Source organism: Gossypium hirsutum, chromosome A11 (genome assembly GCF_007990345.1).
Source record: "Gossypium hirsutum isolate 1008001.06 chromosome A11, Gossypium_hirsutum_v2.1, whole genome shotgun sequence".
Classification (NCBI taxonomy): Eukaryota; Viridiplantae; Streptophyta; class Magnoliopsida; order Malvales; family Malvaceae; genus Gossypium; species Gossypium hirsutum.
This window is the reverse complement of record NC_053434.1, coordinates 28,829,672-28,846,320: the sequence shown is the minus strand read 5'-3', so window position 1 is coordinate 28,846,320 and position 16,649 is coordinate 28,829,672. Positions and strand designations below refer to the sequence as shown.

At 37.6% G+C, this 16,649-nt stretch overlaps 4 protein-coding genes across 4 annotated transcripts; 3 read left to right on the top strand and 1 right to left on the bottom strand.

Moving 5' to 3' along the window:
• Window positions 1-1,661: 1,661 nt before the first annotated feature.
• On the top strand, window positions 1,662-2,150 carry LOC107896964 (uncharacterized). The gene has a single exon (XM_016822287.2). It carries the CDS (start codon window positions 1,662-1,664, stop codon window positions 2,148-2,150), a length of 489 nt encoding a protein of 162 aa, XP_016677776.1.
• Window positions 2,151-3,369: 1,219 nt separating this feature from the next.
• Window positions 3,370-4,387, top strand: LOC107896955 (STS14 protein). The gene has a single exon (XM_016822274.2). It carries the CDS (start codon window positions 3,768-3,770, stop codon window positions 4,296-4,298), a length of 531 nt encoding a protein of 176 aa, XP_016677763.2. The 5' UTR covers window positions 3,370-3,767; the 3' UTR covers window positions 4,299-4,387.
• Window positions 4,388-4,615: 228 nt separating this feature from the next.
• On the top strand, window positions 4,616-5,146 carry LOC121209995 (protein MIZU-KUSSEI 1). The gene has a single exon (XM_041082050.1). The coding sequence runs from the start codon at window positions 4,616-4,618 to the stop codon at window positions 5,144-5,146; it is 531 nt and encodes a 176-aa protein (XP_040937984.1).
• A 5,431-nt stretch (window positions 5,147-10,577) lies between these two features.
• Window positions 10,578-15,514, bottom strand: LOC107896946 (uncharacterized). The gene is made up of 11 exons (XM_016822265.2): window positions 14,752-15,514; window positions 14,064-14,136; window positions 13,711-13,800; window positions 13,425-13,547; window positions 12,836-13,252; window positions 12,140-12,540; window positions 11,913-12,012; window positions 11,753-11,812; window positions 11,582-11,668; window positions 11,258-11,386; window positions 10,578-11,141 (listed from the first exon to the last, which is right to left on the bottom strand). Exons 1-11 carry the CDS (start codon window positions 14,829-14,831, stop codon window positions 10,839-10,841), a joined length of 1,863 nt encoding a protein of 620 aa, XP_016677754.1. The 5' UTR covers window positions 14,832-15,514; the 3' UTR covers window positions 10,578-10,838.
• Window positions 15,515-16,649: the final 1,135 nt, after the last annotated feature.

Here is a 16,649-nt window from a genome sequence, read left to right as displayed (position 1 = left end):
ACACTTTAAAGCTGTAAAAAGGATACTGCGCTACTTGCATGGTACGCTGGATCATGGTCTTACTTTTACACAGACTTTAAAACTCATGCTCGAGGGTTTTTCAAATACTAGTTGGGGGTCTGACGTAGATGATCGGAGGTCCACGTCTGGCTACTGTGTGTTTCTTGGAGGAAATACGGTGTCTTGGAGCTCGAAGAAACAGCAGGTGGTCTCTCGCTCGTCTGTAGAGGCTGAATATAGAAGTCTCGCTCATATCATTACTAAGATGGTCTGGATTCAGTCTTTGTTAGCTGAGCTAAGTGTTACTCCCCGAGGCAAGGCTCTTGTATGGTGTAACAACTCAGCTGTTGTGGCTGTTGCAGGGAATCCAGTTCCACACTCAAAGTTTAAACACGTTGAATTGGACCTCTTCTTTGTACGAGAGAAAGTAGCACAAGGACTATTTCAGATTGGACATGTTCCGGGGCAAGAACAGGTTACAGATATATTAACTAAACCTTTATCAGCAAGTCAATTCAACAAGTTTACAAGTCAGCTTCGGGTTTTAGTCAATGGAATTGCAAATATAGAGAGGAGTTCGATGAGCTCGGGGCATGATAGAGTTAAGAGTTAACAGTTAGATAGTTATACTGTTAGCAAGTTACAGTTAGTCTGTTAGTATCTATTAAGTACTCAAGTCTCTCTCTTGTATTAAATACGTGAGTTCATTCATTAATGAGAGTAAAGTGATAATGGCATTTACATGCATGGTTTAGTCTGATTTTAGCACGTTTGAACATAACATACAACCACGATCTAACGAGATTAAAAGCATGTTGAGGATGGTGATTTATTAAATGATTGATTTAATAGTTTTTCCTTTTGGGTTTAGGAGCTGCAATCTCTGGGCTCCGGACTTTAATTAGCCAATGAAATCGTTGATAAAATAAATGCTGAACTACATTGTCGTTTCATAACTGCAACCAAGATTGTGGATGGCGATCCATCCATTAATGCCAATTGTTTATTTCAATCTTGAATTACACCAGCACCAGCAACATATAACAATACAATAAACTGATGAAAACGGACCAAGTTTTCTTAAACTCCCATAAGTTTTTGAGTTTAGCTAAATCAAGAGTTCGTCCAATTGTTGTCTAACTTAATTCCAGCAAAGCACATGTTTTAAGGAATCAAATTGGTAATTTGCTTGGGATTACACTTTCCAGAGAGTAAAAAAAGTGTTAGCATGTGCTTCCCTGTTTGACGACCTATTTTTGACTTCAAGGTAACAAGAAAGCTAGTAGATAACTTATCACTTAAAAAGAAGTAATAAAAAAATATGCAATTAATTATTCAATTTTTCATTGTCAATATTTATAATTATATGAATAAAGAAGTGGATCAGCTTTTGCTTTTTTCTAGTTTATTATTGGTAGCATTTGAGTTATACACAACACGAAATATAAAATCCAAACAACTATTTTTGTAATTATATTACGAGCAAATGTGGAGATTGTTTATGAGTTAAGTTTTCAAAACAAAAGATCACCCACAGAAACTATATAAAAAATTGCATCCACCCACATTAGTAGCAACCAATAATGCAAAAAAACCTGACAATATAACCCATCCGTAGCCATTCCCGACGCACAAAAAAGGAATCAGCGACAGAAGCCTAAATGGGTGCTTGTGCTTCATCAACTAGGGACTCGAAATCAGGCAAAGCTGCTGGAGGAGGACGGAGCAGGAGCAGAGGCTCATCGACAGCCGCCAAGGTGGTGGACATTGATGGTCGGGTTCAAGAGTTGAGGCAACCAGTCCAGGCCAGGAACATCATATCCCAGAATCCAAATTGCTTCCTTTGCAGCTCGGAGTCGATGGCCATTGGGACTTGCGTGCCCCAAGTCCCAGATGATGAGGAACTCCAACCTGGACGGGTTTACTTCTTGTTGCCACTCTCCCACTCCCATAAACCTCTTTCTTTGCCGGACTTGTGTGCTCTTGCCATAAAAGCTAGCTCCGGCCTGGGTAAATACGGTGTTGATCCCTACTCAACTAATTCAAAGCTCATTCCCAGGCGATCGGCAAAGGTGTTATATGTTGATGGTTCAGTTTCAGCTTGGAGATTCAGTGAATGTTTGTTTCTTTTTTGGCTAATGGCTTTGTAATTCTATTCAGAAATGTGATTAATATTTATGCCATAGCTTGTAAAAGTCGATGCTCTGGATTGGTATTTCAGTTTCTTCAGAAAAAGAAACAGTAGCCATCTATTCATCCATGTCTTTGTAAGCCTATTGATGAACCATTATTCTACTTGTTAGAAACTATAACTGAGCGCAGTGGAGGCTTAAGCATTCTTGCCCTCTAATTGTTGTGTATGTTTAATTATTATTTTCGTTGAATTTACAAAAAAAACGTAGAAATTATTCCGATTGAATAACACCACTAAATATTAGCACAATTTCAAAAAATTATAAAATGGTTATTGAACTATTCGAAAGTTTGTTAAAATCATTAATCTATGACTTTTTCTATTTGCACCACTTGCACCAATTGAAAGCTCTTCTTCCCTTTCTCTTCTACACTTTAGTTTATTTTCATGAAGCAAATTTGAACGTCACAAATATACAAACTAAAATCTAAATATATTTCTTCTCTGATTTTTGACACTAACCATCAAATCCACTTAGATCTAAGGTACGTTATTCTACTTGCCGATGAGTACTAATCTGTCGTACCGATCATTAACTTATTGCTTGGAGCTAGCTAAGTAGACTTGAAAAAAAAAGACTTAACAACTCAAAGAATTGAATAAAAACTTTTGAATAGTTTAGTAACTTAAATAAAAACTTTCAAATAGTTTAATAATTATTTTATAAAATTTTAATGTTTAGCATTGAATAAACATTTTTGTTAAATCACAAATTCAACACTTTATATGGACTAAATTTACAAAAAAATCAACATTCTAACCATTTACATTTAATAAATTAGCAAAAATCAGTGGTTGAAGTTAACATTTTATAAAATAAAAATAAAAATTAGACAAGATAAATTGTAGAATTAAAATCCTATATTTTTGAATCATCCAGTAAAACGTCCTTTATCTCAAATTAAAGTAAATAAATTAAAGGGATTAAGTTGATCATGTGGCACAATAAATAAAGAGCTCCATAATCTAAATAATTTCAACAAATTGAATTTCTTCAAAAGAAAACAAAAAGACATTTTATTTACTTAAGAATTTTAAAATTTTGCATTAAAAATAAATAAGCAAAGGAATCATTAAACGCAGAGCACATGGGGGCAAAGTGTGATACAGATCAATGTCAACAAGGTCACGTGCAAATTGCAAAGCTTATCGGATCTTAATCAACTTAATTAAACAATAATAAATTGCACTAATCCCCATGAAACTCCACCCTGTTTCAGTGGCATAACCCGACCTAATGCTATATCACCCCCAACACATTGTCCCCATTTCCCATTTTCTATGTGCCGCACGTTTCTGTCTGCACAACACATCTCTCATTTTTCTTCTTAATTTAAAAATTTATAATCCGAGCTAGAATTGAATCTCAATCTCTTGAATGTTATCTTTTAGAATCGATTAAATCTTTGATCGGATTCTGTTACCCCAAGAAAAAATATTTTGTTTAGCATAAATTTTACTGAGATCATTAACAATGGCATCCTCAAATCATAAAATAGGCCCATCCTTGGATGTCTATAAATTATTTCTATCAATATAACATTTAACCAGCACAACTATAGGCAACAAGGAAATGGCCTGCCTCTTGTTTGCGGTTCTAGTACTAGCTATTAGCCATAACATGGTCCAGGAGGTAGCTGCAGCAGCAAGCCCTGGTTCCAGGGCTCCATCAGTCTTGCCAAGTGCAGCCAGAGAATTCCTGGCAGCACACAACCAAGCAAGAGCTGCAGTTGGGGTCGGACCTCTCAAGTGGAGTACGCAACTAGTCAATGCCGCCAGCCTCCTCGCGAGATACCAAAGAAACAAAATGGGTTGTCAGTTTGCAAACCTGACAGATCACAAGTACGGAGCAAACCAGTTGTGGGGTAGCGGAGCTGCAGTTACCCCAGGAATGGCAGTGGATACATGGGTGAAAGAGAAGAGTTACTATGATTATGCTAGCAATTCTTGCGCACCGGATCATATGTGCGGAGTTTACAAGCAAGTGGTTTGGAAGAACTCATCAGAGCTGGGGTGTGCTCAAGCTACATGCAAGGACCAAACCAGCTTAACTATTTGTTTCTATAATCCTCCAGGAAATTATGTAGGAGAAAGGCCATACTAAAATATCAGCTATGTTGATCTGATCTTAAGATTTTCTTTTATATGTTTTTGAACAAAGTACTATATAAATATTATTCAGTTAAGTTTGAAGACTTTGATTCCATTTAGAACTCTTCATCCTTCAAAATTTTTAATCATTCTTATCTCTTTGATCTTCTTCCTTATCTCACGCAACTGTTTTATCCTTTTTGCCATTTTTTCTGGTGGAGCTATTTTGTTAACTACTTATTAGGGAACAAGAATCATATAAATAAAATCATTGATGGAAGAGAACGTGTTGACACCCATCCTCACTTGAGGAATCTATTACGTCAAATCATGGACCTTTTAGCGCCATTGAGAGCATGCAAGAAATTGATATTTTACCAGTGCCTGCCTGATGCTGCAACACTAGTCACTGGCACCATCATTTGTCCCATAGGTGACAAAAAGGTTAAGCTTTGCTTGAAAGAAAACAACAAGACCGAATCCTCAGTCTTCGTTGAACTTCCCCTTAGCACTTCAGAATTCACCAGTTCAATCGACAGCAGCGTTCTCCGCATAGTCCTGGACCCTGTCCCAGATTCAGGCATCACACAAAGATGGCAGACGTATTGCAATGGACAAAAGGTAGGGTTTGCCAGGAGGCTAGTAGTTGGGAAGGAGGAGAAATGGGTGCTTGAAACAATGCAGATGGTCTCATCCGGAGCCGGGTTTTTGCTGCAGAAAGGTTCAGATGCCGGCAGTTTCAAGTACTTGAGAGGCCAGTTCGAGCGTATAGTGGGTTCAGATGATTCAGAGGCTTACCATTTGGTAGATCCTTCGTATTGGTTCGGACAAGATTTGAGCGTTTTCTTTCTCAGTAAGTAGAAGTATTTTTTTTTTCTTTTTAGTTGATTTGATTGCTCAAATTACAAAAGGGGACTAGTTTGTGTTGATAAGTTAAATTAAAAAGGGGTTGAAAAGTAAAAAATGGTGGGAGGTGCAATTGGCACCGAAAGAAAAAAAATAGTTGGCAAGTTGTTTAAAGTTGAAAGGGATAATTACAATTTTGGTCCCTAATTTTTAGGCCATTTGCAAGTTAGTCCCTGAACCTCAACTATAAATAGGCCTAACCATTTCTCATTTCAACCATCCCAACCAATCTTTCTCTCTTAGTTTTCTCTCTTCTCCCATTTGAGAATTCTTAAGGAATTCTATTTGTTTGTAATATTTTGGAGATAGTAAAGTTATCATCTGGTGTTAGTGCCCGAGGACGTAGGTATAATTTACCGAACCTCGTTAAAACTCTTGTGTTCTTTTTTGTCCTATTTTTCTTTCAATATTTGAGGGTATAATAGTAGTATTTAATTGTGCTATTAAATTACTATAGAAGGGATATTCTGACTAAGGAAAGACTTGGTATTTAAGAGATCATTGTGATCCACCTCTCTTCCCTGGGAATTGAACTTTGTGTGATTTTTTAGTACAATAATTTACACGCTTCCGACCCTATTGGAACAACAAGTGGTATCAAGAGCCGAAGGTTAATCGTAGTATGCTCTGTGGTTGCAGTTTAAACTGATCTTCCACATCAGAAAAGATTTCCTTAGGTATATTGAAAGATTATGGAGAAAACGGTCGGTGTAGGAGCTTCAACATCGTCCATGTGGACAAGACCGACAATTGCAAATGCAAGATTGGCCGTGGAGATCTTTGATGGCACGGGCCATTTTGGTATGTGGCAAAGTGAGGTTCTAGATGCCCTTTTTCAGCAGGGTCTAGACATTGCAATTGATGAAGAGAAACCAGATGATGTACAGGAGAAAGATTGGAAGGCGATCAATCGGTTGGCATGTGGCACAATTCGATCATGCCTTTCTCGAGAGCAGAGGTATGCTTTTTCAAAGGAGACTTCTGCAAATAAGTTGTGGGTGGCACTTGAAGAAAATTTTTTGAAGAAAAACAGTCAAAATAAGCTCCACTTGAAGAAAAGACTGTTTCGCTTCACATACGTCCCAAGTACCACAATGAATGATCACATCACCAAATTTAATCAGTTAGTCACTGATTTGCTGAATATGGATGAGACATTCAAAGATGAAGATTTGGCTTTGATGCTGTTGGGGTCACTTCCTGAGGAGTTTGAGTTCCTAGAAACTACTCTACTTCATGGCAGGAGTGATATATCTCTGAGCGAAGTCTGTGCGGCCTTATACAGTTATGAACAGAGAAAGAAGGACAAACATAAAAACTCAATCAGAGATACAGAAGCTTTAGTAGTCCGAGGTCGTTCATATACTCGGAAGAAAACTCAAAAGGGGAGATCAAAGTCAAAGTCCAGACTCGGGAAAGATGAATGTGCTTTTTGTCATGAGAAAGGCCACTGGAAGAAAAATTGTCCAAAGCTGAAGAATAAGGGAAAAGCTGCTGTAGATGCTTGTGTTGCAAAGCATGATACTAGTGACTCTGAACTATCACTGGTTGCATCATCATCGTCGTTCCATTCAGATGAGTGGATATTGGATTCGGGTTGTACCTATCATATGTCCCCTAACCGGGAGTGGTTCTCTGATTTAGTAGAACTAAATGGAGGAGTTGTTTATATGGGCAATGACAATGCCTGTAAAACTGTTGGGATAGGTTCAATCCAATTAAAGAATCAAGATGGATCAACCAGAGTTCTGACTGATGTTCGGTACGTGCCCAGTTTGAAGAAAAATCTCATCTCATTGGGAGCCTTGGAATCCAATGGTTCAGTTGTTACTATGAGAGATGGGGTTTTGAAAGTGACATCTGGCGCACTTGTGATATTGAAGGGCATCAGGAAAAATAACTTGTATTACTACCAATGTAGTACAGTTATTGGAGCAGTCACTGCAGCTTCCGGCAACAAAGAATTGGACTCAATACAGTTGTGGCATATGAAGTTGGGACATGCCAGCGAAAAATCCTTGCAAATTCTGGCAAAGCAAGGATTGTTGAAAGGTGCAAAGGCTTGCAAATTAAAATTTTGCGAGCATTCTATTCTGGGAAAGCAAAAGAGAGTGAAATTCGGTACTGCTATCCATAATACAAAAGGTATTTTGGAATATGTTCACTCAGATGTGTGGGGGCCTTCCAAGACACCTTCATTGGGAGGAAAACACTACTTTGTTACTTTTGTTGATGACTTTTCCAGAAGAGTTTGGGTGTATACCATGAGAACTAAGGATGAAGTGCTTAGAGTTTTTCTTAAATGGAAAACTAATGATCGAAAATCAGACTGGCAAGAAAATCAAGCGGCTTAGGACGGACAATGGAGGGGAATATAAAAGTGATCCGTTCTTCGATGTGTGCCAAGAGTATGGTATTGTTCGACACTTCACAGTTAGGGATACACCACAGCAGAATGGATTGGCAGAGCGTATGAATCGAACATTGCTGGAGAAAGTTCGATGTATGTTGTCCAATGCTGGGTTGGGCAAGCAATTTTGGGCTGAGGCTGTGACATACGCTGGCCATCTTGTTAATCGTTTGCCATCATCTGCATTAGAAAGAAAAACTCCTATGGAGGTATGGTCTGGAAAACCGGCTACAGATTATGATTCCTTACATGTGTTTGGATCCACTGCATATTACCATGTGAAGGAGTCAAAGTTAGATCCGAGGGCAAAGAAAGCTCTCTTTATGGGAATCACTTCTGGAGTGAAGGGATTTCGTCTTTGGTGCTTAAGCACAAAGAAAATGATCTGTAGCAGAGATGTTACCTTTGATGAATCTGCCACATTGAAAAAGGTAGCAGATAAAGATATTCAGATGAGCAATACTCCACAGCAGGTGGAGTGTACTCCAAAACAGGTGGAGTTTGAGCAGATGGGGATTTGCCCAGTTAATAAGTCTAATTCTCCAGCCACAATGGAGGAATTAGAGGTTGAAGAGGTTCTGACCCAAGAACCACTAAGTACACCAGAACCAGTTGCAGTTGCAAGGCCACGGAGAGAAATTCGTAAACCTGCTCGATTTACTGATATGGTGGCCTACGCCCTTCCCGTTGTTGATGATATTCCTATCACTTATCAAGAAGCAATGCAAAGCTTAGAAAGTGATAAATGGAAAAGCGCCATGGATGAAGAAATGCAGTCTCTCCGGAAGAACAATACTTGGGAGTTGGCGCAATTACCGAAAGGTAAAAGGGCAATCGGATGCAAGTGGGTATTCGCAAAGAAAGATGGATCTCCTAGCAAGAAGGATATTCGCTACAAGGCAAGATTGGTAGCTAAAGGCTACGCTCAGAAGGAGGGAATTGACTACAATGATGTATTTTTCCCTGTTGTGAAGCATTCCTCCATTAGAATTTTGTTGGCCTTGGTAGCACAGTTGAATTTGGAGCTAGCTCAACTTGATGTTAAGACGGCTTTCTTGCATGGTGAGTTAGAAGAGGAGATCTATATGACTCAGCCAGAAGGATACACAGATGCTGGTGGTAGAAATTGGGTTTGTAAGCTTAACAAATCGCTATATGGATTGAAGCAATCCCCGAGGCAGTGGTACAAGCGATTTGATAGCTTTATGAGAAGGCAGAAGTACACAAGAAGCAAATATGACAATTGTGTGTATTTGCAGAAGCTGCATGACGGATCTTTCATTTATCTACTCTTGTATGTTGATGATATGTTAATCGCTTCGAAGAGCCAAAATGAGATAGATAAGCTGAAGGCTCAGTTGAATCAAGAGTTCGAGATGAAAGATCTAGGTGAGGCCAAGAAGATTCTCGGCATGGAGATAAGTAGAGATAGACAGAGAGGCAAGCTTTGTTTGAATCAGAAGCAATATCTGAAAAAGGTATTACAATGTTTTGGTGTAAATGAAAACACAAAACATGTAAGTACCCCACTTGCTTCTCATTTGAAACTTAGTGCTCAATTATCTCCGAAAACTGAAGAAGAAAGAGAATATATGGCAAAAGTCCCATATGCTAATGCAGTTGGGAGTTTGATGTATGCGATGGTGTGTACGAGGCCTGACATTTCACAAGCTGTTGGAGTTGTGAGCAGGTATATGCATGATCCTGGAAAAGGACATTGGCAAGCTGTGAAATGGATTCTACGGTATCTTCAAAAAACCGTAGATGTTGGTTTAATTTTTGAACAGGATGAAGCACTTGGTCAGTTTGTAGTTGGATATGTTGATTCCGACTTTGCTGGTGATTTAGATAAACGTCGTTCAACTACGGGGTATCTGTTTACTCTTGCGAAAGCCCCAGTGAGTTGGAAGTCTACCTTACAGTCTACAGTAGCTGTGTCTACTACAGAGGCAGAATATATGGCAGTTACAGAAGCTGTTAAGGAGGCTATTTGGCTTAATGGATTATTGAAAGACTTGGGAGTTGTTCAAAGTCACATTAGTCTATATTGTGATAGTCAGAGCGCTATTCATTTAGCGAAAAATCAAGTCTATCATTCAAGAACCAAGCATATCGACGTAAGATATCACTTTGTGCGGGAAGTCTTTGAAAAAGGAAAAATTCTACTTGAGAAGATTCCGACAACAGATAATCCCGCAGATATGATGACCAAGGTGGTAACAACAATCAAGTTTAATCATTGTTTGAACTTGATTAACATCCTGAGAATTTGAGCACCTTTAGGTGTATGGCGCTCGAGAGCGCATTTGGAGGCACTACAAAAGATAGCTTTATCGAATTTGGGGAGTTGAAGGAAGTGTGTGAAGATGTGATTATCCTAATCAAATCTTCAAGGTGGAGATTGTTGATAAGTTAAATTAAAAAGGGGTTGAAAAGTCAAAAATGGTGGGAGGTGCAATTGGCACCGAAAGAAAAAAAATAGTTGGCAAGTTGTTTAAAGTTGAAAGGGATAATTACAATTTTGGTCCCTAATTTTTAGGCCATTTGCAAGTTAGTCCCTGAACCTCAACTATAAATAGGCCTAACCATTTCTCATTTCAACCATCCCAACCAATCTTTCTCTCTTAGTTTTCTCTCTTCTCCCATTTGAGAATTCTTAAGGAATTCTATTTGTTTGTAATATTTTGGAGATAGTAAAGTTATCATCTGGTGTTAGTGCCCGAGGACGTAGGTATAATTTACCGAACCTCGTTAAAACTCTTGTGTTCTTTTTTGTCCTATTTTTCTTTCAATATTTGAGGGTATAATAGTAGTATTTAATTGTGCTATTAAATTACTATAGAAGGGATATTCTGACTAAGGAAAGACTTGGTATTTAAGAGATCATTGTGATCCACCTCTCTTCCCTGGGAATTGAACTTTGTGTGATTTTTTAGTACAATAATTTACACGCTTCCGACCCTATTGGAACAACAGTTTGTGAAATGGACAACATTTATGGAACATTCTTAGTTAACAATTTGGGAGGAATCCATGACAGAATCCACAGTTTATCTGAAAGCTTAAACCAAAACTATATACAAACCTCAATGCACACCAATAATTATGTTACAAATGATGCCTCATTGTCATATCTAAATGTTTCCTTTTCCATTTCTACTTTTATACAAGTTAAAATGTGAAACCTTAAAAATAGAAATGCTTGTAAAATGCATCATGCACGATGCATACAGGCAATCATCTTACTAATTCTTTAGATATTAGATACCTGAAGGTAAAATTATGAGGAATCCATTCAATGCCCTTGTGGGATTTCCCTTGTTCACATTTTCTGATACTGCGATGAAGTGATTCGGGCAATGATTGTTGGACCATTTTGATGACACCAGTCGTACACAAATTTGAATCCTTTGCAAATGACTCCACAATCTTTGGTAATAGAATTTTCTTGTCTTTGCGGACACCAAATGTAGCCCAAATGTACTCTTCTTTTGCAGTTTCCAGTTCTTGAAATACTCTCTTCGGTGTGTAGGCACGGATCTAAAGAAAAGAATAAATATAAGAAAGTATAAAATTTAAATCTTTCAACTGGTTCTTAAATTTCCTATCATTGGTGCTAATAGTAAGGAATAAACAGATCAAAGATGATGTAGTACCGAGGGATCCGAATGGTTTCCTGCACAAAGCGCAAAGTGTAAAAGAGGTACTGGATGTTCAATTGCATATGCCTGCCTTTTGTCTCCAGGTTTAAATTTAGCCCTTGATGGAAGTAATAGTCGTAGCCACTACACGAAGGAGAGAGTGTTATAAACAACCACCTTAAAACATGAGTTGAATCACGCACAATTGACAAAAGAAAATGCCAAGTGGAAATGCCATTCATGGATATCATAGACAAGTTCCACACTAAGAATCTTTAGCAATCTTAAGTAACTAAAGAATCAAAACTGATGACAGGAAAGGTGAGGATTGAGATCTACCTGCCCCGGACGAGACATGCGACATCCAAGGATGGAATTCTGTATTGTATCTGCACTGATGGTGTGACCTCCAATGTTATATGCAGCCTGTATGGTAGAAGAGCATAAGATAATGGCATACCAAACAAGTTTCCGCCTAAGAGAGGCAACAAAAAGATGGGTTATTCTTACCCTCAACAGTAGAAGAAGTCTCTTCACATTGTTTTGTGGAATACCATAAGCCAGAAAAGCCTGTTATGGAAAAGAAATGAAGACTGAATACAATCTATCGCATTAAAATTGGAGGCCAACACTAAAACAGCATATTCTTTTCATAGATAAAAACACTTACATGCATCACTAATGAATTGTGTATGTTTATCCAGAATGCCAGTTTCTCTTCGTGTTTCAACTTCTTAGGATTGACTTCTTCCAGTCGACAAATGAGAGACCTATAACATAAAAAATTTGGGAAAAACATGAAAAGCTAAAAGAAGAGGAAAGATATAATTTTGCTTAGATGATCCTTAAACCATTAGAAACAGGTTTACTTGTGACAATTGCATGACAGACACACACCTGAAATTTTGTAGCAGGTGTTCCACATCACCCAGTTTCTGACTATCTCTAAAAATCCATGGCACTTCAACCATTGTACTATATGGTCCACTAAACTCTTTAAGCCCTTCCACATGGAAAGGGTTATCTAACCGTACATCAAATGATGAATTATTTCTGAACCCTGGACTCCACATCTCGTGATGATCCTGTGGGGAAAAGGAATTGACTGAAGACATGGGTGAATTGGGAGCTGAAAAGCTGTTTTGGACCAAAGGTGGGTCTGTAAGCTTGCAGTATATAGCAGACATGCACTTGATCATATCCTCAGAAAGCTTGTTTGGTGTGTGAGGAACATGATCGGAAATGCGTGTGCCAAGATGCTCAGCCAGACTGATTATATTCGGTGCATTCTGAGCATACTGCAGAAAACCATGCAAAAGTTACAACCACATAGTATCGTCAAGTTATTTAACCTACCATATCAGAGATTATTCTCCCATAAATTTAACTTCCTTTTCTTGTGGAGGCAATCAATAAGGGATGATGATGTTTTAACTTCGTCATCTTAAGCATGAATACATTTGTGCTCATTTATCCCAAAACCAAATAAAGGTAAACTACATAAGTTATTGCCTATCACTTTTCCAAAAACAATAAATGACTAATGCTTTGCTATGATGTAATGACCAGCAATTAACCAAAATGGTAAGTTACCTCCATCATCGACAAAGGCTGCGAATGGCATGCACGTATTGCCTTAGCTGAAGTCTCATCCAGAGAAGTCCTACCTGAAAATTCTGAATGCTGTGATAGTGAGGAATGACAACGATGTACACTAGAATCCAATAGTTTCTCTTCTCCAATTCTATTAGGTTCCTCCCAGGAATTGTCATGGTTATCAGAGAGTATAGCTGAATTTTCAACTTTTGATTCATTACCAGGTCTGGAAACCTCAGAAAATCTCATTTTTGGGGTATCTACTGATGTTTTAAGCCTTTCATCCCTTTTAGATGGTGATAAAGAAGACACTTGTTGATCAAAGGCTTTCCTATACAATGAGAGAAGGTAGTGTTCCAAATATACAACTTCCAACTCTAACACAGCAATTTCCTTGACTAACTCTGTGGCTGGCTGCAGAAAAGCAGTGTCAATTGTCAAGAGGCAGACATGAAGGGCTCAAAAACTCAATCCAGAAAGCAAATTTTAAGGTATATATAAATGAAAATTTGGTGGTCCACCAAGAGTAGAAGCAGCAGACGAGGGCTGTTTCATTAAAGAAGGAATAGGAATTTAGAGGAGCTACCTTTGATTTTGACACTGGTGCTTCACTTGTATCATAATTAGAGGAAGTTCTATAGCCCAATGCTGTTTCTAACGCACGACGAACCTCAAATTGATCTTGCAATCTTTCCTCAAGCTCTAAAATCTGCACAGAACAATTTCAGAAAGATAAAGAAAAAACTTTTGTAACTTTTGAGCAGTAGTCTAATCTTCAGTCATAAAGGACCCCACTGGACCACTCCCAAAATAGAAGTCAAGTCTTGTTATAAACAAAAATGACAAATGATAAAACAGGCAGAATTCCACACCTCTTGCTTCAAAGAGCTTTTGACCTCAGCGCTGGAAGTGGGAGACTGCTTCTTCTTGGTTTTGACAGAATCCTTCAAATGCCCTGTATCCTGATACCAGATGTAAAGGGGAAAAAAAAGTAAAAACAAGGAACATGGGGAAGGGAAGGGAAAAAGAGATTCATGGGAAAGGTTATATGGCTGCTACTGTAAAAGGCCTTTACATTTGACGCAGGACAAAATATCCCTTACACATTAGTCACAGATACAATAAGATAATCAATTCATTATGCTTTAAGCTTTCTAACCAACTATAGGAAATCAATATCTTATAATATACTTTTAGAATCAAAAGGAAAAAGGGAACAAATTACCAGCTTCATACGATTCGATTCTTCAACAGAACTACCAAAGCCATCTTCCTCAACTCTTTTCTTTCCAGGAAAGCTGCCATGTGACAACATCAAGCGCCAAGAATCAATAGATAATATTTGTAAAAGGCAAGACTTCAATAATGTCATTGCAACTCGCAGGCGTAGGCCTCTCATGAGTGTTTAGCGAAACTCAAGCAAACAGAAAACTAGTCACATATTTCGGCAAGCAATAAAACCAAGGGTGTCTTTCCTCACCCTGTATCAGTGGTCCACTACTCCACAGAGCTATCGTTTTCATGGTTTTCAATTACTTTAAGTAACTTAAGATTGACTTATTAATCATAAACGTTATGCAAAGAACAATCAACCGACAATAGATCTTTATGCAAAGAAAGAAACGTTTTGATGTAAGAAGCATGAGTTTCAAAACTTATTTTGTTATACTGTAGACCACAAAAGCATTAATGACAGACCAAATCTAGGAGCGGGGACATGAAACAAAACTCATAAAAGATAAAAGGTAAAATGCCTCTTCAGCGTCAGGTTTTCCACTTCTGTAATTGCTCAAAGTTCTAAGTTTTTCTTAACGTAACCACCATTTCAGAACTCCTTCCAGTTAGAGAAAAATCTTAACACTGAAGTACAACAATGGTGATTTGCAAACTAACAAAAGATTTCGAAAGGTCACCTCTTTGAACGCTTGTGCCTTGATGATGTCACTATCAACCCCAACATTTTACTTTCTCCACTGCCTTGGAAACCCATCATTGAGAAAATATTTTCCCAGAAAAAATATTTACAACCGAAAAGAAAGACCCCAAAAAAAACCAGAACAGAAACTGGCAGAAAGTAGTAGCCTTTACCAATTAGTTTCTAAAAGAAAAAACAAGGGAACACCAGAAGGGTTGTTCTAAGGAAGATGAAGCAGGCACACAAATGTGAAATGAGAGACGTCAAATGGGTTTGCAGAGATCGGTGATTACACCCCAAAACTTAACTTGTCTTCTTGTATTTTTAAGAGTAGTACCACAAAGCAGAAAGTGATCATTTTGTAGCTAAGAATAGCCTGAAACTTAGCAGAGGACTGAAAAAGCTTTTTGCATAAAATCCCAAAAAAAACGGTTAAGAAAAGATAAAAACCTTTTGGCTTTTAATCAGTGTTTCTTTCTTTTTTCCGAGGTACCCTTTAACTTCACTCACTCTAATAAATCAGTTCCCTTTTGCAACAAGGAAAGGAGAAGAGGGTCTCTTTCCTTTTCTCCATTAAAATATGTAAACCAGCTCGTGGGCTGTAAAAGAAGAAGAAAGTTGGCATAGGCGCATGAGCCAAATGGTCCAAAAGTGGACGGTTTTCTTCACTCAACTAGAGGTCTAAGGAAGACAGATGATGAGAGAAAGATAAATAGTGATGCCTTGCCTATGAGTGTTTAGACTTTAGTCAAATAAATTTTAATCTACAGGCGCATTTGTTTGTTAATATACTTCAGTTTCCACATTCTTTTCTCTTGTTGGAAAGCAAGTGGGAGTTGGTGACTGTCACGCTGTTGTAACCTCTCAAGCCGCTACTATATATACATTGTATAAGATATTTACCTCAATTTACCTCTTCACTTTCACCCAATATTTGCCTTTCATTGTTTATGCATTTGATTTGTTTATTATTATTGCTGGTAATTTCATATGCAGGCTTACTGTATTAATAAAGCCAAAACTGCAGAGCCACTGAAATCTGGCCACCAGAATTTTTTCGCTTAGCTAACATATATATCTTTTCTCAACAAAATCATAAAAAAGAAAAAAAAGAAAAAAGTAGATTGCTTGAACTTGGTGACATCACCTTCACCAACTTGTTGATCCAAATGTGAATACCAGCCTATTATATGACAAAAAGTTTGTCTCACAATTGGCAGGTGAAGCAACTCAGTTCAATTGTCAAAATAATCAAAATGATGATCAGTTTGATTAATGGTTAAAATGTTATCAACTAAAAGGCTTAATCCACTTGGAAACGAATGTATTTGAGTTGGTTTTTCAACTAATCTCCAACAATAATGTTGTAGCAAATAATTTATGGTATATCATCAAAACTTGCCATCCTATTTAGTATCCCCCATTTGGTTTTTAAATTTGGACTTGATTAGCTAAGTCAATTCATCGACATATAATAATTTACAATGGCTCTGGAGCAAGTCGTTACAAATACTAAAGGATCAAGAACTTGTCCAACAAAAGCTGGCTCTTACCTCAAAAGGATTAAAAAGTGAAGTTTAAAAGGAGACATTGGATGCTTACAAGGAAAACTAGTGGGGTTTCTGTTTCTCTATTTTTTTAATCGACAACTTTTCATAGTGAGATTGCAGAAAAATCCAAAAGCCTACTCTATAAACAAAATGTGTATAGATTATGAAACTGTACAATGACATATCAATATTTCTCCCAACTTCTACGATGACAGATTAATGTAAGAAAAGATAATACCCTTTAGAGAAATATCAATATTTATGAGATTACGGAACTGATTAAACATAATCTGGGTATTTAACTTCATCATGTACTTGTTCTTAGTGGTGAAAAATTTGGAACTAT